The sequence below is a fragment of the Helianthus annuus genome, chromosome 14 (assembly GCF_002127325.2).
Source record: "Helianthus annuus cultivar XRQ/B chromosome 14, HanXRQr2.0-SUNRISE, whole genome shotgun sequence".
Classification (NCBI taxonomy): Eukaryota; Viridiplantae; Streptophyta; class Magnoliopsida; order Asterales; family Asteraceae; genus Helianthus; species Helianthus annuus.
The window spans coordinates 171324371-171344479 of record NC_035446.2 but is presented as its reverse complement, the minus strand read 5'-3'; the positions used below and the strand labels follow the sequence as shown (position 1 = coordinate 171344479).

General features: G+C 35.2%; 1 protein-coding gene across 5 annotated transcripts; it reads left to right on the top strand.

Annotated features, from left to right (window-relative positions):
* Positions 1-4773: 4773 nt before the first annotated feature.
* LOC118486796 (E3 ubiquitin ligase BIG BROTHER-related-like) lies at positions 4774-10039 on the top strand. Of its 5 annotated transcripts, none has more exons than XM_035983574.1 (6): positions 4774-4835; positions 7813-7968; positions 8041-8307; positions 8387-8508; positions 9552-9660; positions 9742-10039. In XM_035983574.1, the coding sequence occupies exons 2-6, from the start codon at positions 7834-7836 to the stop codon at positions 9772-9774; spliced, it is 666 nt and encodes a 221-aa protein (XP_035839467.1). In that variant the 5' UTR covers positions 4774-4835; positions 7813-7833; the 3' UTR covers positions 9775-10039. The 5 variants fall into 5 exon arrangements, with proteins under 5 accessions (XP_035839467.1, XP_035839466.1, XP_035839469.1 ...); XM_035983573.1 differs by having other exon boundaries at positions 9546-9660; XM_035983572.1 differs by lacking the exon at positions 4774-4835 and adding an exon at positions 7327-7476 and having other exon boundaries at positions 9546-9660.
* Positions 10040-20109: the final 10070 nt, after the last annotated feature.

Below are 20109 nucleotides of genomic sequence, written 5' to 3'. Positions count from 1 at the left end.
TTGCATGAAAGTACACTAGTATGGCCCAAACTATAATCAACAACAAATCCAAAATTACATAAACATTTCTTTTTGTTTTTTAACTAGGTGTCCTACAAATAAAACAAGAGACATAGGAAAAGAACATGTCTCTTTAATAAACATTATCCCTCTTATGTCTTATAGAGAAAATATATACAAAACGATAACATACTTTTACTTACCGATTTTATGTGGGATCAAATTTGATATATATCAACATTTTGAATTTTCAGTTTCAGTTGCGAATTGCAATATTATCTTTCTTATGTTTTATATTAATTCTACAAATCTACACACATATGCTTTCGTTACATATATACATACACACAGTGGCGGAACCAATGTACAAGGAGGGGTAGCCCGGGCTACCCTTCGTAGTGTAAAAATACCCTTCAACTTCGTCTACGTAGTTGTAAATTTTTTATCTTTTTATACAAAAAATATCTCTAATCCCCTAAAAAAAATCGGGATACCCCTGAATTTTTGGGTTTGTTCTGCCACTACATACACACACAAAATGGTTGAAAAACACACTCGAGCTTCACATTGGTTCAATTAGATTACCGTGTGCTTGACAAGTAAATTTCCACTAAACTTTTCAACATTATTTGTTCTCATATAACTAAACCAGTCATTTAAACAATTTATTTTGAGCCTTATAACCATTATTTGTTCTCATATAACTAAACCAGTCATTTAAACAATTTATTTTGAGCCTTATAACCAAATTGGTGAATTATAAGATTTTTTTTCAGTATAGGCACGAGTCAGAAAGTTGTTTAAATGTAGTTTTCATGTATTCTTAACCGCTTATTTAAATGTAGTTTTCTATTCATTGTGACCGGCCCATTCTAAATAGAAGGAAATTAGGAATTGTAACTTATCTTTTGTTTCGATTTTAAAAGTCAACTGATTGGGCTATTTGCAGAATTGAAGTTTAGGCGGGCCCACACTATTTAGAAAGTTGAGATATATGCTAAAAGGCTCGGGCAGACCTATCCTTTGGCGTGGGTGGGCGGCCGCATCCTTTGAAAAAAAAATCTTAGTGTTATTTTCCGCAAAAAATCCTGGCCGCACCCCTTGGAAATTTTCGTCCACACCCCTTAGAAATTTTTTTTAGGAATTTATATAAAAAAAAAATTGTGAACACGAATTGAAACCCGACCCAATTATGTAAACAAGTTAGCCCACTAACCTCTTTAATAAAACTTGAATTCATTCCATCAAGCCCAATAAGTAATTTGAATTCAAGCCCAACCCAAAACTTTAATTAAACAAACCAGTCAAGTTAACAAAAGCACACAATCGACCTGTCAGCTTTGTGCGACTCCCGCATTCCCTCTGCCTCACCTCACTGCGACACCCCACCCCCGACGGCGACTGCAAAATTCCGGCCACAAACAGTACATGTTTTGTTTTTTTGTTATTTTGATGTTTATGAAATAATAAGATGGGTTTTTTGTGTTTTGAGATAATTTGGGGTTGTTCTAGTCTTTATAGGATGAGTTTGTTGTCTCTTAATATATTATTGATTATATGATTCTAGTATAGGGTTTAAAAAGTTGAAATTCAAAACTTGAAAATTAAGGAATATTGATGGTTGAATACTCAAAGATCATTGTTTATTTTGTATAGATTTCAAAAATTAAAAACTGTAGGGCGACATTTTAAATATGTTTGTAACAACTTTTGACGTATTTTCGATGATTATATAAATTTTAGGTTGATGTTTTTTGTTTTACATTACCCGACCGAACCGAACCGATTTTTTTATTAATATATCTAGGCGGCCTAAAATTTTTAAAAATATTTCGCACCCCATGAAAAAAAATCTTGGGTCCTCTGCTACTAAAATGTAAAGTAAAAAAAGAAAAAAATAGCGAAAAAAAAAACACAACTAAAAGACAAAAAACACCTTTGATTGACCTTTGCTATAGGACTTTCCCTTGCTACGTATATATAATAGCTCTACACTACACAATCTTATATTCGTCATGTGACACTTGAGAGATACTTAAATTTTTTCTTCGTATGTGAGATGCTCTAGTTAGCACTCAAGAGCTCTGATATTGTATATATCATCAATGCCCAAACGCTGAAACCAACTTTATTACTCACATGAAGGCGAAAATTGACATTCATATCCTTCTCTCATATTAAACAATAAAAAAAATACATGGGATTTTATTTGTTAAAGCTGAATGCATTAAATATCTGTTTTCTTTTTTTTTTAACAACAAATTTCTTTTATTGCTATCGTATGTGAGACTTGAACCCACTATCTTTTAAGACACTTTTGTTTAAATCGAATGGAATCGTTTTATGAGGACAATGTCCACTGTCCACCCAAATAAAATAAAATAAAATAAAATAAAATAAAATAAAATAAAATCATTTATACGTATCTTTCTTGGGTTGTCGTTCACAAAAATAATTAAATAAAGAAACTAGGAATCAATTTAAAGATCAATCAAATAAACAAACACAAAAGCATAGAAGTCTCTCAAATATTATTCTTTCTTAGGTGTGTTTGGGATTTCTTTTCAAACTTTCTTATTAACTTTTGCAAAAAGTTATAAGGCTATGTGTAGTCATAAGACTCCATAGAGCCCTACAATGAGGGGTTATGTGACAAGTGATAATTGTATAAGAAAGAAGGTTATATAACTTGAGTGTGTATATATATATGTATGTATGTATATATATGTGTGTGAGAGAAAAACAAATGGTGGAAGGTATGGCTCCCGTGAAAATTTTCGCAGAGGAGGGGAAGATCCAGCCTGTAGCGCCCCCCTAGGTTCGTCGGCGCTATAGGGTGTTACAGGTGGAGGTGGCGCTATACCAAAACCCACTACGGAGGGACTAAAGAGTTTGCAAAAGTCAAAATCCCCTAACTTCTCAAAATCTCCTTTTTAACACTTTCAAAAAGTCATAAGGAAGGGCAAAAGTCAAATTGCCAAACACCTTTTTAACATGTAAAAATAAGTCAATAAGGAGTTTCAATAAGCAATCCCAAATATGAACTTAATCCTTATTTTTCTACTTTATTTCCAGTATATGTACTTTTAAAAGTTAGTTACTTAATAAAATCTTGTAAACAACTCAATATGATACTCTATAAACCATTAAAATGTGCCTTTTAAATAAATCTAACATACTCTGTCTCTAAGGTAGTGTATGTTACCCTTTAACTTCGTCTTCGTGTTGTAAAAATACCCCTTAACCCTTACTAGTATAATTTTTTTTTCAGTTTTATACAAAAGATACTCCTGATCCCCCCCCCCCCCAAAAAAAAAAAAAAGAAAAAAATCTTAGAATTTGTGAGCTAGATCCGTCACTGGTATCTCTAACGGATTTAAATGTATCTTCTTAATAAAATTAAACCGTCAAATATCCACGTACTTTCATTTGGCGATCCGAAATTACGGACGATTATGTCAGTGAAGAAACAGTGATCTAATTTGGGAGTTAATTAGATTGGTTTATGTTCCTTTCATGTTGGTTAATCTTCTTAATGATATTTAAGCTTCGACTTGGTGATCTTAACCTGCAAAACAGAACACCGTTACTCGTTAAGAGGGGAATGTGGGGGTTTCCCTCTTAACCAGGCTCCGGCGTGAGAATAAGCGACTGCTTTGAGAGTAATTAAGTGTAAAGAGTGAGAGCCAAGGGAATAGAATGAATAACTTGAGGAATGAAGGTCTCTATTTATAGCCGGAGAGGTGTAAGAGGTTGTGGGCTGATGGGCCTTGGGCCAGAAACGGACAACAACGAATATGCTCTTTGCCTCGCTGGCCTCGACTGCTTAGTGGCTTCTAGATGCTCGTCGGTGCTGGCGCACCTTGATTGGAGCCACGTGTCATTGTTGTCGGCCTTGTTGTCCCTCTGTCATCAGCAGACGAGTGGAGATCGTGGGACAGTTGTCTCCGTCCTCTGATTGGTGCCATGTAGGCGTCCTTGTGTACTTCTCGTCAGGCGATCGTGGCGCACGATTGACCAGAGCCTGCTAGACGCTCATTGGCTCCTTTTACTGCCACTTGTACCTTGTGTACCACTGTAGGTAGCCGCGCGCTTCTTTACCTAGTGGCTCATTTCTTCCATTGTTTTTATGTTAAGTGCTGATATCTGGGTTTGTTGTGTGCATTCCCTCGCGCGGGATAATCGTAGAGCGATGCAGGCCGCGCAAGGTTGTTGTTAACACCTTGTTGTGTTAAGGAGTATGGTCTTACGCGCAACCTGATCTGAGGTTTGCGCGACTTTTTGGGACCATACCCCTTCAGTCAGATATATTTTTATTTTAGATTGAAGTACAAAATTGGATCATAAAAGTTTAAAAGTAAAGTGGACCCCGTAGGTTCACAATAGTCAACAGTGGCTTATGTTTAATGTTAAACAACTTAGGGTGTCCGGGGCGTACTCGGTAACCCCCTTCGGTGAGCGCCTTCCCCGATCGGGAACACCGCCGCCAACGTTGCGGGGACCCGAATCGGTGAGGGAGAACGGTGGTGGTTCAACGAGAGCGGTGAGGGAGAAAGGTGGTGGGCCCCATATTTCCAGCCAATCAAACCATTTTATTTCTTTTATTTTTTTTTTTTTGAATAAAAAAATAAGGGGAGTTAAGAGGGGAGTGGCGCCATCAAATGGGGGTGTTAGGGGAGTTTAAGAGGGGAGTTGACGTGGCACACGGGGATTGGTTTGGCGTAAGAGAGTGCACTCACCTATTAGGTGTGCACCCCTTTCACCCTTATGGCTGCTTGCCTCACTTTCCTCTTCCTCTCCATCACATACCTGTTCATCAATTCCTTCCTTCCAGGGTAACTCTTTTACTCCATACCTTTTTTTTTCTTTCAATTCTGCAATATCATGTAATTGAACTCATCAAATCAACAAACCCATAACATGAATTTTTAAATCATATTAAATATATAAACATGTATCTGTTTTGTTGGGGAGTTGACTCTTTTTTGTTGGGGAGTTGACTCTTCTTTTGTTTACTTTAATCTTGTGTAAGGCATTGATATTGTTATGGATGGATTTGTAAATCTTTCTGGCTAATCTCCTCCGTGAAAATTCAAGCCCAACCCAAAACTTTAATTAAACAAACCAGTCAAGTTAACAAAAGCACACAATCGACCTGTCAGCTTTGTGCGACTCCCGCATTCCCTCTGCCTCACCTCACTGCGACACCCCACCCCCGACGGCGACTGCAAAATTCCGGCCACAAACAGTACATGTTTTGTTTTTTGTTATTTTGATGTTTATGAAATAATAAGATGGGTTTTTTGTGTTTTGAGATAATTTGGGGTTGTTCTAGTCTTTATAGGATGAGTTTGTTGTCTCTTAATATATTATTGATTATATGATTCTAGTATAGGGTTTAAAAAGTTGAAATTCAAAACTTGAAAATTAAGGAATATTGATGGTTGAATACTCAAAGATCATTGTTTATTTTGTATAGATTTCAAAAATTAAAAACTGTAGGGCGACATTTTAAATATGTTTGTAACAACTTTTGACGTATTTTCGATGATTATATAAATTTTAGGTTGATGTTTTTTGTTTTACATTACCCGACCGAACCGAACCGATTTTTTTATTAATATATCTAGGCGGCCTAAAATTTTTAAAAATATTTCGCACCCCATGAAAAAAATCTTGGGTCCTCTGCTACTAAAATGTAAAGTAAAAAAAGAAAAAAATAGCGAAAAAAAAAACACAACTAAAAGACAAAAAACACCTTTGATTGACCTTTGCTATAGGACTTTCCCTTGCTACGTATATATAATAGCTCTACACTACACAATCTTATATTCGTCATGTGACACTTGAGAGATACTTAAATTTTTTCTTCGTATGTGAGATGCTCTAGTTAGCACTCAAGAGCTCTGATATTGTATATATCATCAATGCCCAAACGCTGAAACCAACTTTATTACTCACATGAAGGCGAAAATTGACATTCATATCCTTCTCTCATATTAAACAATAAAAAAAATACATGGGATTTTATTTGTTAAAGCTGAATGCATTAAATATCTGTTTTCTTTTTTTTTTAACAACAAATTTCTTTTATTGCTATCGTATGTGAGACTTGAACCCACTATCTTTTAAGACACTTTTGTTTAAATCGAATGGAATCGTTTTATGAGGACAATGTCCACTGTCCACCCAAATAAAATAAAATAAAATAAAATAAAATAAAATCATTTATACGTATCTTTCTTGGGTTGTCGTTCACAAAAATAATTAAATAAAGAAACTAGGAATCAATTTAAAGATCAATCAAATAAACAAACACAAAAGCATAGAAGTCTCTCAAATATTATTCTTTCTTAGGTGTGTTTGGGATTTCTTTTCAAACCTTCTTATTAACTTTTGCAAAAAGTTATAAGGCTATGTGTAGTCATAAGACTCCATAGAGCCCTACAATGAGGGGTTATGTGACAAGTGATAATTGTATAAGAAAGAAGGTTATATAACTTGAGTGTGTATATATATATGTATGTATGTATGTATATATATGTGTGTGAGAGAAAAACAAATGGTGGAAGGTATGGCTCCTGTGAAAATTTTCACGGAGGAGGGGAAGATTCAGCCTGTAGCGCCCCCCGTAGGTACGCCGGCACTATAGGGTGTTACAGGTGGAGGTGGCGACCCACTAGAGAGGGACTAATGAGTTTGCAAAAGTCAAAATCTCCTAACTTCTCAAAATCTCCTTTTTAACACTTTCAAAAATTCATAAGGAAGGGCAAAAGTCAAATTGCCAAACACCATTTTAACATGTAAAAATAAGTCAATAAGGAGTTTCAATAAGCAATCCCAAATATGAACTTAATCCTTATTTTTCTACTTTATTTCCGGTATATATGTATTTTTAAAGGTTAGTTACTTCTTAATAAAAACTTGTAAACAACTCCATATCATACTCTATAAACCATTAAGATGTGTTTTTTAGATGAATCAAACATACTCAATCTTTCACGGGCGGATGTAGTGTTACTAGTGTATGTTACCCATCAACTTCGTCTTCATGGTGTAAAAATACCCCTCAGCCCTCAACTCCGTCTATGTAGTGTAAAATTTTTATTTTTTCCGGTTTTATATAAAAGACACCCCTAATCCAAAAAAAATTAGAATACCTTATATTTTGTTAGCTAGATCCACCACTACCATCTCTAACGGATTTAAATGTAGATTCTTAATAAAATCAATCCGCCAAATATCCACGTAGGTTCATTTGGCGATCCGAAATTACGGATGATTATGTCAGATATATATTTTTATTTTAGTTTGAAGTACAAAATTGGATCATAAAAGTTGAAAAGTAAAGTGGACCCAGTAGGTTCACAATAGTCAACAGTGGCTTATGTTTAATGTTAAACAACTTATGGCTGCTTGCTTCACTTTCCTCTTCCTCTCCATCACATACCTGTTCATCAATTCCTTCCTTTCAGGGTAACTCTTTTACTCCATACCCTTCTTTTTCTTTCAATTCTGCAATATCATGTAATTGAACTCATCAAATCAACAAACCCATAACATGAATTTTTAAATCATATTAAATATATAAACATGTATCTGTTTTGTTGGGGAGTTGACTCTTCTTTTGTTGGGGAGTTGACTCTTCTTTTGTTTACTTTAATCTTGTGTGAGGAATTGATGTTGTTATGGATAGATTTGTAAATCCTTCTGGCTAATTTCCATTTGTTTTTTTTTTTTTTTTTTAATTTTGATGTTGAAACTCTTGTTAAAAACCCTAAATTATGTTACTTGTCTCTTGATTGACCAAAGTCAAAACAGACCATCATATCCATGAGTAGAGACATAGACACATATGATCATTATCATCTAAACGGCCGTGTACCAGTTGATATACCGGAGAATTTGAAAGAATTCTTGCCTCAAGATGAAGAAGGTCTTAGTTATGAAGAAGTTATCTTGCAACAGGTAATTTTACTTTTTATTTTTTAACCAAATTTAACCAAGTACGGTTCGATTAACCGAAACTGGATGCAACAGGCATGCGTCTATCATTCGTATCAAGAATGTGTAGCAAACAGGGCTGTGGGTACTAATGATGATGATGGTGACGATGATGATGAATCGAGTTCGTCGGAAGATGAGGGTGAATCCTCAAGTGTGATTTCACAAGAAGCCATGGATGAAGCTTTTGCTAGATCCTTACAGGAGTTAGGGGAGGAGTTTGATGAGTTCTTCATAGCGGAATTCAATGCTACTCCGGATTTGAACCAAGACGATATTGATCCTTCTAATATGCGATACGAGGTACAAATGATCAATCTTGTAGAGTCGTTTTGAAATTAGATTTTTGAAAACATTTTGTTGCTTTTTTTTTTTTGTGCAGGAATTGTTGAACCTAACTGAAGCAGTTGGTGTGGAGAACGTAGGGTTATCCGCAGCGCATATTTCGCAGTTACCAGTCACCATCTACACATCAGGAGTGTTTTCGAATCACCCGGAAGAAACGTAAGATTTTTTTTCCCGCTAAAGATTTAGCGTTTAATTGATCAAAGCTAAACAAACGAACAAACATGCTAAAGTAGGGTCCCGGGAGGGTGAGATGAGGATAAACCTTACGACCCTTACCTCTATGACTCGATCCCACTATATGCCGTCCTCAAAAAAAAATGTAAAAAAAAACTATGTTTTTTTTTTTTTTTTTTTTTTTTTTGCACACTATAAAAATATAAGTAACTAAAAGTATATACAAAAAAGAGTTAATTACTGTTTTCGTCCCTGTGGTTTGTCAAAAATCACTGTTTCAGTCCATTAGTTTAAAAATTGCGATTTCAGTCCCTGTGTTTTCACTTTCGTAACCATTTCAATCCCTGTGGTTTCACTTTCATAACCATTTCAATCCATTTATTCTGTAAGTACAGGGACTGAAATGGTTACGAGGTGGACTGAAATGGTTACGAAAGTGAAACCACAGGGACTGAAATCGCAATTTTTAAACTAATGGACTGAAATAGTAATTTTTGACAAACCACAGGGACGAAAACAGTAATTAACTCTACAAAAAAAAAAAAAAAAAAAAAAAAAAACTATACTAGGATTAGTAATAATAGTTGTAGAAGAGAAAAAAGAAAGAGTTAATTACTGTTTTCGTACTTGTGGTTTGTCAAAAATCACTATTTCAATCCATTAGTTTAAAAATTGCGATTTCAGTCCATGTGGTTTCACTTTCGTAAACATTTCAGTCCACCTCGTAACCATTTCAGTCCCTGTACTTACAGAATAAATGGATTGAAATGGTTATGAAAGTGAAACCACAGGGACTAAAATGGTTACGAAAGTGAAACCACAGGGACTGAAATCGCAATTTTTAAACTAATGGACTGAAATAGTGATTTTGACAAACCACAGGGACGAAAACAGTAACTAACTCAAAAAGCAATGACAGAAAAAGGATCACGAACCACCTAAAAAGCTGCAAAACTGCAATCTTTTTATCTTTTGATCACATACGCCACTATGTGTTCCGTCCACTGATAAATATGCAGATTTAGGTGCGTGATATGTCAAGAGAATTTCAAATTTGGGAAACGCATAATCACATTGCCTTGTGTTCATCAATATCATAGGAAATGCATCGTCAAATGGTTAAAGAATAAAAAGGTTACATTTTTCTGTATCTTAAACATTTGACATGTTTATTGGTTTATCTTTGATTAATTTAAGGTTATAAATCTGTTTCAGAACTGCCCTGTTTGTCAAAAGGAGGTGGTTTAAGATTTCATCCTTGAAGCCAACACCTATGAGAGGGGTTTGAGTTTGACAACGAACATCATCGTGTTAAGGATTGACTCAACACTATGTTTTTGATTAAATCTCGTTACATTTTTCTTGTGTATTTTGGTCTAGAGAGATTTATATAAGGGACATCTAAGTTTGTGACTGATTTGGTTGTTTAGTTACCATACCATCCATCTATCACTCTTTTATCTATTTTGCATCAAAGAAAGAAATGTACATTTGGTATTCAATCTTGAAATTACTCTTCCTGTTTTACATGTAAATGATTCAATGAGCATAAACAAGATAACGTAGACCACGTGTAGTCCGTTAACACCCCCATGCAAATCAGATTGGGTTCAACTCCCACAGACGACAGGAATAAAAGAAATTTGCCGTTCAAAAAAAATTATTCAATTCACGATAGTTATTGCCCACTACCTTTGTGACGCTGACTTGACATCACTACAGAATGTGCAATAAGTTATTCATGTTCTGTCGCTCTTCATGTTTAGTGACACTGTGACTATTCATGCTCCTTAGAGACACTACAGTGACATACACATTTTCTAGTAACATAAATTTTGTGAAGCTAAAGCAAATCAGTTGCAATAATTGTGTTACATACCTCAAGAAGGGGAAGAAGTGTAGAGGTACGATAATCCTGTATATCCTTGCTCATTCGTTTAACTAGATAAGAAATAGGTCGAAATGGAGATCAATTTATCAGGGGAACATGGTGCAATTCACCTACCTAGTGCTTTGAGCAATTGGATAATAAAGACATTTAGTGACACCTTATAAAATAAAATCAACTAGGACTGCGACCCGCCGCAATGCGGCGGAGATTCTTTAGTTATAACTAAGTCGATCTAGGACCCGCATGTTATGTTAAACCTGTCAAACAGGGAAAAATAGACGATGGAAAACGTTCACCCACACACGCATGTTGCAGTGTTAACTCGCAAAATTTAGAACTTAACGTAAAAACGTTAAGCCAAAGACACACGTTGCGATGTGTTAAGTCACAAAATTTAGAACCAAGTATAAAGAGAAAAATTTGCGGAAAATGAAAAATATAAAGTACCAACGTTTGAAGTAAAAAAAGTTATGAGGATAGATTGCAAAAGATAAAAAGTTTTGGGTTAAAAGTAAAAAAATAAATAGTTTTTGGTTAAAAGTAATTTATGATATACCTTTGAGTGAAAAGTAAAAACAATCTTTTTTTTTTTTTGAAAACCCCCAAAGCCAACGTTACGACAACCATATGCATAACCATTTTTTCTTTGAAAAACCCTGAAAGCTCGCGTTGCAGCGGGGCGTAAAACAGTGATAGTACTAATGTCACACAACCGTCATCGACCACCAACACTGGCTTGACCTAGGATATGCGTGTTGCGACGAACCTGTCAAACATGAAAAAATAGAGGCAAAAACGTTGAACCACACATGCACGTTGCGTCGTATTAACTCGAAATATTTAGAACTATACGTAAAAACGAAAATATGCGGAAGATGAAAAGTATAAGTGATAAAAGTTGTGAAGTTAACTTGCAAATAATGAAAAGTTTTGGGTTAAAGTTAAAAAACAAATTATATATGATTAAAATTGTAAAAGGTAAAAACCTTTGGGTTAAAAATAAAAAATCAAGTTTTTTTTTGAAAAATGTGCATAGCACAATGTACAACTTATTGTGCACCAAAAACTTGCTAATTTATAATATATAATGAGTAGACTTGAGGCTTATAATCATTGGGTGGCTCGTCCAATGGTAGAGACAAAGCCTCTAGGAGCGCCTAAGATTTATATGTCATGGATTTAAGTCCCGTCCCACAAACGGTAGGATTAAAGAAATTCGTTGTTCAAAAAAAAAAATAATAAGACTTATAATATCACTTTGTAAAAAGAGGGGCAGAATTAAATATGTTATTGACAATTTATTAAAATTAGACAGATGGAACCTTTTTAGTGACGTTTTATAAAAAGAGTTGAGTAAAACCAAGACTACCATGAGACTTTTTGTAAAGTAAGGAGTAAGACTTTCAATGACACTTTGTAAAAGGAGTGATTAGAACAAAAAAAAATGTAATGACATTATTAAAGAATATGTTAAAAATTAAGACTTATAAATAGAAAGTTTATTTTGACTAGGAAGTGTAGAAAGCAATAGGATTAGGACATGTGGCAACATTTAAAATAAAGAAAAAGGGTATTTTAGTCAATCCAACCATTTCTTCTTCCTTTTCAAAACTCAATAACTTCAAAACTCACCATTTTCAAAACCCACCATCTTCAACCATTTCTTCACTTTCTATCTCAATAATCACAACATTATAGTGCGATTTTCATCACCAATCAATGATTCAAACATCCGATCAACGTGTTCTTCAGCTTTTTTGAAGAAAACCCAGTTTAATTTCATACAAAATCTCGTTTTTTCGGGTGATTTTGAAGATAATCACTCGATCCGTTCGATTCGAGGGCTGATAAGTGTTTCAATCATTCAAAAATCGTCAATTGTTGAAGAAATCACTTCGATCCATGTAAGAAATTCTTTAATTTCACTTTTACGATCTGGGTTTTTGATGTAGTCATTGCGATTTACGATCTTGGCGGGGGTCCGGGGGCAGCGCCCCTGGTAGCGGGGTCCCAGGGGCGGCAGCCCCTGGCGGGGTCCAAGGGGCAGAGCCCCTGGTTGGGGTTGAGCTGGTAATACATCTCAGGGCGATTCTGTTCGCCACAACGACTACTTCTGCTACCGATTGTTCTATGAAACCCGGTAATACATCTTTACTACGATGTGTTTCTGACGTATTTGTTTGCTTTTGTTGTCGTTAATTGGCGAACTCCGTGCGTTGTTGTCGATTAAAATGCTGTAATAAAAATGCATCAGAAAAATTAATTTTCTGTAAATTGCCTCTGGAAACTGCATTGGTCGAGACAGTTCACAGCACAGACAATTCACAGCACAGACAACTATTGTCATGGTTCAATTGCGTTTTAGAACTAAAACATTTCTATGTGTTTTTTGGCCATTGCGTTTTAGAAAAACACATTCTTGAAGTGTTTTTGGTGCATTGCGTTTTAGGTAAAACACTTTTTTAGATGTTTTCAGTCCATTGCGTTTTACAGATAACATTTTCTTTTGTTTTCTAGCAATTGCTTTTTAGAATGAGTCATTTTTAAGTGTTTTCTAGACATTGCGTTTTACAAATAAGACATTTCTTTGTGTTTTTTGTGCATTGCGTTTTAGGTAAAAACACTTTTTTTATGTGTTTTCAGTCCATTGCGTTTTAGAAAACAGACATTTTAAGTGTTTTATGGTCATTGTGTTTTACAAATAAGACATTTCTTTGTGTTTTTGGTGCATTGCGTTTTAGGTAAAACACTTTTTTATGTGTTTTCAGTCCATTGCGTTTTAGAAAACATACATTTTAAGTGTTTTATGGCCATTGCGTTTTACAAATAAGACATTTCTTTGTGTTTTTAGTGCATTGCGTTTTAGGTAAAAACACATTTTTATGTGTTTTTAGTCCATTGCGTTTTAGAAAGTACATATTCTTTTGAGTTTTTAGGCTATTGCGTTTTAGAAATAAGACATTTTTTGTGTTTTCTAGACATTGCGTTTTACAATTAAGTCATTTCTATGTGTTTTTGGTGCATTGCGTTTTAGAAAAATGTCATTTTTTAGGTTTTTTTTCATTGCGTTTTACGTAACTAGGGTTTTTTTATTGCGTTTTACGCAACTGTTTTTTTTTAAATATAGCAACAGTATACTCGTTTTAAAGATAAAAAAACGCTCGTTTTTTGGTGCAATTTTTATAAAAAAATAATGTCGTATGAAAGAGTTATTAACGTTTAAAAAATGGGGGGGAATTGGAAAAGAGAGAAACTATTGGCTTGTATTGACTAGAATGCTCCTAAGCAAACTCACGCGCCTCTTTTTTCACTTCAATTTCTCTGATTTAATCTTAGCCCTTGATTAACTAAATGAATGGTCAAGATCACTTCCTAGCCTTCCTAGCCAAATAAACTTTCTATTGTATCTCCACCCTATGTAAAAATTAAATTGAGAAGAATTACACTTTAGATGAGTTTTATCAAAATTTTTGTGAGTAAAAATAAGACTTCTAGTTACCATTTAAGAAAAAGTAAAAATAAGGCCTTGTAAAAATAAGACTTTTACTTGCCATTATTTTAAAAAGTAAAAAATAAGACTATTACAAGGCGATTCTGTTCGCCACAACGACTACTTCTGCTACCGATTGTTCTATGAAACCCGGTAATACATCTTTACTACGATGTGTTTCTGACGTATTTGTTTGCTTTTGTTGTCGTTAATTGGCGAACTCCATCTGTTTTCAAATCATACCAGCCGAAATTGATTTTGGTTGTGTTTTTTGGCTCCAATGTTGCCATACGAAAAAAAACAAAAAAAATGTTGCCCTTTTGGGCCGTGATGTTGTTTCATGATTGTTTTTGGAGTATGGTTTTTTGGCAATTTGATGTTTACGCTTTGCCTATGACGATGTCACAATGAGGCTTTGATCTTCTTCTGAGGCTTCTTCGTATGGTATATTCTCTGAAGATGGTTGTCTATTTGTTGGCCATTCGATGGTCTTGCATGGACAATTTGAACCTAGATTTGTTTTGCACTTTGTGTGTTGGCTTTTGCTTGTGAGATTCTTTGTGGTTTCATAAAGTGAGATTTAAGATATGTGAATGAAGATGGATTTTTAGATTCATCTGAGGATTTTTGTTTCGGTTACAGTTTAATGTTTTTTGTTGGGTTCATGTCGATGAAGATGAATATTTTTTGGTTCATCTGAGACTTATATGGTTTCTGTGTTTTTTGTATGATGGATATTGGTTGTTTGAGTTTAGTTCATGGTACTTGATGCTTGATGAAGATAATTTGGCTTTTATCCAAGAGTCTAGCATGGTTGTGCTTCGGTTTGGGCATGACACATTTTTTAATGCAGCCAACCGAGGTTGCTGAGCTTGATTTGTGTTTGGTTAAATGTACAAGTACATGCATTTTGGTTGTCTAACCCGGATGGTCTTTTTATGTATTATGGATTCGCAACATGTTTGTTCTTTGTTGGATTTTGGAACATTTGAGTTCCTTGCAAACCCTTGGGTTTGGCCTGGCTTTTGTGTTGGCTACCTAACCTTCGTGGTGTTGGTGCACTTCTTTAGACGAGCATAGTCGTGTTTGTATACTGTGAACCCGAAATGCTTCTTGTCTAGTTCATGTTTAGCTGTGATTTGTTCATGGAATTCTGTGTTATAGATTGTAACTAGGGCTTTGTGGTTTGTTTATGATTTAAAGGATTGTAACTTGTGCTTGTGGCTATGTACTCTGACTTGGGTATTTATAATCAATCCGTGTTGTATCTTTCCTATTCGGCGATGACATGGTTTGTTTGGACAATCGACATATTGGGTGGTTTGTGGTTTATTGGGGTGAGACTTGACTTAGTTATGGTATGCATTCTTTGGGTATTAACCAAGTTTCTGTTTGGGGTGCGGCTGCATTTGTGCCGCCATGTTTCTCTTTCACTTATGGGGTCCTTATACGCTTTAAGGTAACCTATGACTTATATGGCATGGCAATTGCGTGGTTACATGTCTTGAACATGTTGCTAATTCATAGTATATAAATGTTGCGATTAGAAAGGCTATGATGGATTACGTCTTAAATTACTAAAGTATGATGGCTTAGAGAAAGCAATCGTTTTTAATTGGTTTTAAATCATATCGGGTTAGGTTCAGAAATGTTTCAACAGGGTTGTACCGAGCGGTTCAATTGGGTTGCCTAATTAACCCTATAAATCCATAAAATACAATTTTTACTCAAAAAAATAATCCAAACTACATCATTTCATAATATAAAATATTCTGAAAGTTAATCCATAATAAAAAATAATCCAAATATTCAGTATCGGTACCTTTTTAGGCACTAGGTTTTACTAAAAAGGTAAATCATCACTTTTTTGTGCCTATAAAAGATTTAAATTCCAAATTTTAACCTTTGACTTGGTACCAGTATACCGGTTGTTTAAACCGGTATAACCCAATTTATCGGTGGTACAACTTTTTTGTCGTTCTCTCAGTTTACTTGTATGATTCGTACCAGCCAAGCTTCCGACATCCGGTTTAACCGACCCGTATAAACCGGTTTTTAAAACAATGGGTTTAAGTAAGATAACTTGAGCCTAATATAAAAACATATAAAATTCGACACTTTAACGTTTGTCTTAAACTATTAGGGTGTAAGGGGTGCTCACCTAAGAGGTGAGTCCCCTCTCTTACGCCCAACCAATCAATCAGTGCCACGTCAACTCCCCTAACACCCCATTTTGATGGCGGCACTCCCCTCTTAGGGGAGTTGGGTTTTTTTTTTTTTTTTTTTTTTTTGTAAAATTATGCATGTTTACAAATTTAAAAAATATTAATAAAAATAAAAATTAAATAAAAGACATTTCATTAAATTAAAAAAAAATACATTCAAACTAGAAAAATATAAAAACAAACTACTCGTCGTCCGAATCAACTTCAAGGTGAGGCAGATCTAAACTTCCGAGATGCTCAACGAGATCGTGTTTTAGTCTCCAATGCGTGTCTTCGTCAATGAGCTCCGTATAAGCTGTATCATCGAAGACGGGTTCAAGACGGGTTCGACTGGAGGATCTTGAATATGTACCGGTGCTATCGCCCTTCCGTCGTCTTTTATAATCATGTTGTGTAAAATAAGGCACGTATACACGATGGACCTTATCTTTCTCACCGTTTTCGAACGCATTGGACGATTTAGTATTCCCCACTTCGACTTTAACACACCAAACGCCCGTTCCACATCTTTTCTTGCGGCCTCGTGTTGCCTTTTGAACTTTTTTTCATTCGGGTCGTGTGGATATGGAAAAGACTTCACAAACACGGACCAGGTAGGGTAGATCCCATCAGTAAGATAATACCCGCGTTTGTATAAGTGGTTGTTCACTTGAAATGGACAATTTGGCGCCGTTCCGTTTCGTTGAGCAAGAAATAATGGAGATTGTTGCAGCACGTTGATGTCGTTTTGTGAACCCGCCGGGCCACAAAAAGCATGCCAAATCCACAAATCTTGAGACGCCACCGCTTCTAACATAACCGTCGGGTATTGATGATCGCCTCTCATGTATTGTCCACGCAATTCTGTGGGGCACATTCTCCAGACGAAGTGTGTACAATCCAGACTACCCAACATACCAGGTTAGGTGATGCCTCTCCTCATGAGCCTGATACAATAGCGCGACGTCGTGGCTCGTTGGTCTACGTAGGAATTCACCGCCATATCTTTTACAGACCGTCTCGCAGAAATATTCAAGGCACTCACGAGAGGTCCTTTCAGACATATTTAAATACTCATCCCCCTCGTCTGGTGGGTTACCGGTTGCAAGTTGTTTAATTGCCGAAGTAACCTTTTGCAACGGTGTAAAACTTTTCTTCATTCTCCCGTCTAAGCCTTCTTTAAACCACTCGTCATACGCTTCCACGTCACTAACAATTTTTAGGAACAAAGACTTGGACATACGAAATCTGTGACGAAAAGTATCATCATTAAATTTTGGATTTTCATCAAAATAATCGGCCATGAGTGTCTCATGGCCCCCCTCACGATCTCGACGGACATAATTTTTTTTACTAGACGATGCCGTGTCTAGTAGCTCCGCTTGTTGGATGAGATTTTGGAAGAAAATTAAGCTACTATCGCTTGACGATGCATCTCCATCGTCGGGAAAGTCGGGTAGGGTAGAAAGAAACGGAAGCTTGGAATCCATTTTGTATTTGAAAGATTTGAGTTTGAGAGTTTTGGTGTGAGTTTGAGAGTGGTGAGTGTGGTAAAAAAATTGATTTAGGTTGGTTAGATATATATTGTTTAAAAAAGTTGAATTTTTTTTTTTTTTTATAAAAATGACCGTTGTCAAACGGTCTTCTTTCGAAAAGTGTGCCAAACAACGCGGTAAGTCCACACCGCCCCCTATCACCGATTCGGGTCCCCGCTTTGATGGCGGCGGTGTTCCCGATCGATGACTAGGGTTACCGCTGCCATTCCCCGCGAACACCCCGTACACCCTTAGTATTTTTTCCTCATTTGTGTGCTTTTACTTTTAGTTTCTTGATCAGTGATGAAAAGTAACATCAAACTAGCTAAATGCTTAGTATGATGTGCACGAGTTTACATTTATCTAAAAACATTGCTATCTTTATATTATTTTACTTCGTGTATGTAAAGACTTAAACTAAATTCTAGCTCAAAAATCGATTCGTAGGTAAAAAAATGACAATCCCAAACGAGGAGCAAAACGTTTTCGAACAACTTGGACGTATTCTTGAACAGGTTGTGGAGTAGGACCGTAGGATTAACGAAAAATTGGTTGAGTCAACAGAATGAATGTCCATGATACGTGAGAAGTAAGCTAAACTCCAGCTTGAGATCAACACGTTTTATGCGCGTCATGCTGACGCCAATAATGTTCGCGGAGTTTAGCGTTTTTATATGTCGTTAGCTTTAGTAATCATTGGTTGTAATTTTGTTGTAAATGTTAATGACAATCAATGAGATGTTTTTATGTGAACGTTGTGTAGTAAAATCGTAACTTGCGTAATGAAATAATTGGAAGGCAGCTCTTGTCGCGGCAGGGTTAATTCTAGTTATTATAAATAATTTTATTTTTTTTTACCTTTGTTATGTGTGTGAATTTGATTGGGGTGGACTTTGAAAATAACGTACCATATGGGTTTTCACATGATTCATGTGGGTGCCTTTTAGTTTTTAATTCATACTAAAAGGACGTTAATGATGTCACTATATTAAACTATAAAAGCATGTTTCCACATCAAAATGATATAATATCTTTAACTTAACGACGATTTAATAAAAAAGTAAAAAACAATTATGTAAGAGTATAGTTAACGGTAACCGAATAAAATAGGGAGCGAGCCATCGTGTGAAGCTTTAGGGATATGTTGGAGGATATGTAGGAGGAATATTGTGATTGTATTAACATCTTTTAATTTAAGGTTACACATGTGGTGATTTATTATATCACAATAAATCATTTTAGCCTAATACTTCCCCCGCAAGTTTAAAGACGGGTGTGATTTTAGCTTGAAAGTGTAAAAGCTAATAAAAAAACTAAACGATAACATTAAACCAAATCAAGCCGAAAAGCCCAAAACTTGTCCTAAGACTTAGGCAAGCCCACCAAGTTTGATTCAACGGCCCATGTCTTTTTTTTTTCGAACCACTACTATTTTATGAAAAAAACAATAAAATTGAACATAGGGGCCGCTATTTCGAACCGCTAAATAAAACTAAAAATCAATACAAACAAAGACATTATATAATAATATGTTGAATGTTAAAATCTCGTTAGTTTTCAAGAAGTAGGGTTCTCACACATCATGAGAGATGCCCACTTCATACCATCCTACTCTTTGACTTTATGTTGTATTGTGTAATTGACTTGGCAGAGTTACCATTTCTATTATGCACAAATTATACCTTCCTACTCTTTGACTTTATGTTCATTTAGTAAGTTGAATTACATTACGATGTTAGAACATATAGAATATTAAGAAATAATTAAGATAAACTTGTTGCATGTGTTTACAAGTTATGTTTACACTCCCCATAAATCCACGAAATATGTCTGCCTAGAAAATGGCATCAATTTGACCTCTTTTATAAACAACCTGTAAATCAATCCCCAATAATTAAAGTAACTTAGGTAAAAACACAGATACTATTATAATCACAAAAGATCATCATTAACAAAAGCTTAAAAAAATAATATTTTATTTAGTGGTATTTACTTCACTAGGTAGGATGGCATGTGTCAAGTTGTGAACAGGTAACACAAGATGCATGATCTTTCCATATCAATCAAACGGACCCTACTTCACAAAGTTCTCAATAAAACAATTTGAAACAAACAAAAAAACTTTACTGAAGACATAAGTGATTGCGAAGTTTATATAAAAAGAATTTTGAAAAAATGTATATATATATATATATATATATATATATATATATATATATATATATATTGAGTTAAATCATGAATAAAAACAAAGAACACATGGAGGATTGAAGCTATGGTTCCTATCACTCGGGGGATTCTGCGGTGTCAGTGGAAACACAGGTTCCGCAAAACATGCTTAATTCACACCAACCTTTGCATAATTGCATGTTATAGAAAATTTGGATCACTAACGGACCACTGGAGTATCATTGTGTCACCAGCGGAATCACCCGATCATATCCATCTCCACTAGGCATAATG

Excerpts from the sequence above, each read along its gene's own strand:
- LOC118486796 (XM_035983573.1), top strand. The coding sequence starts at position 7,834 with ATGAGTAGAGACATAGACACATATGATCATTATCATCTAAACGGCCGT. Across the intron at positions 7,969-8,040 it reads AAGAAGTTATCTTGCAACAG|GCATGCGTCTATCATTCGTA; the intron begins GTAATTTTACTT and ends TGGATGCAACAG. Across the intron at positions 8,509-9,545 it reads TCGAATCACCCGGAAGAAAC|ATTTAGGTGCGTGATATGTC; the intron begins GTAAGATTTTTT and ends ATAAATATGCAG.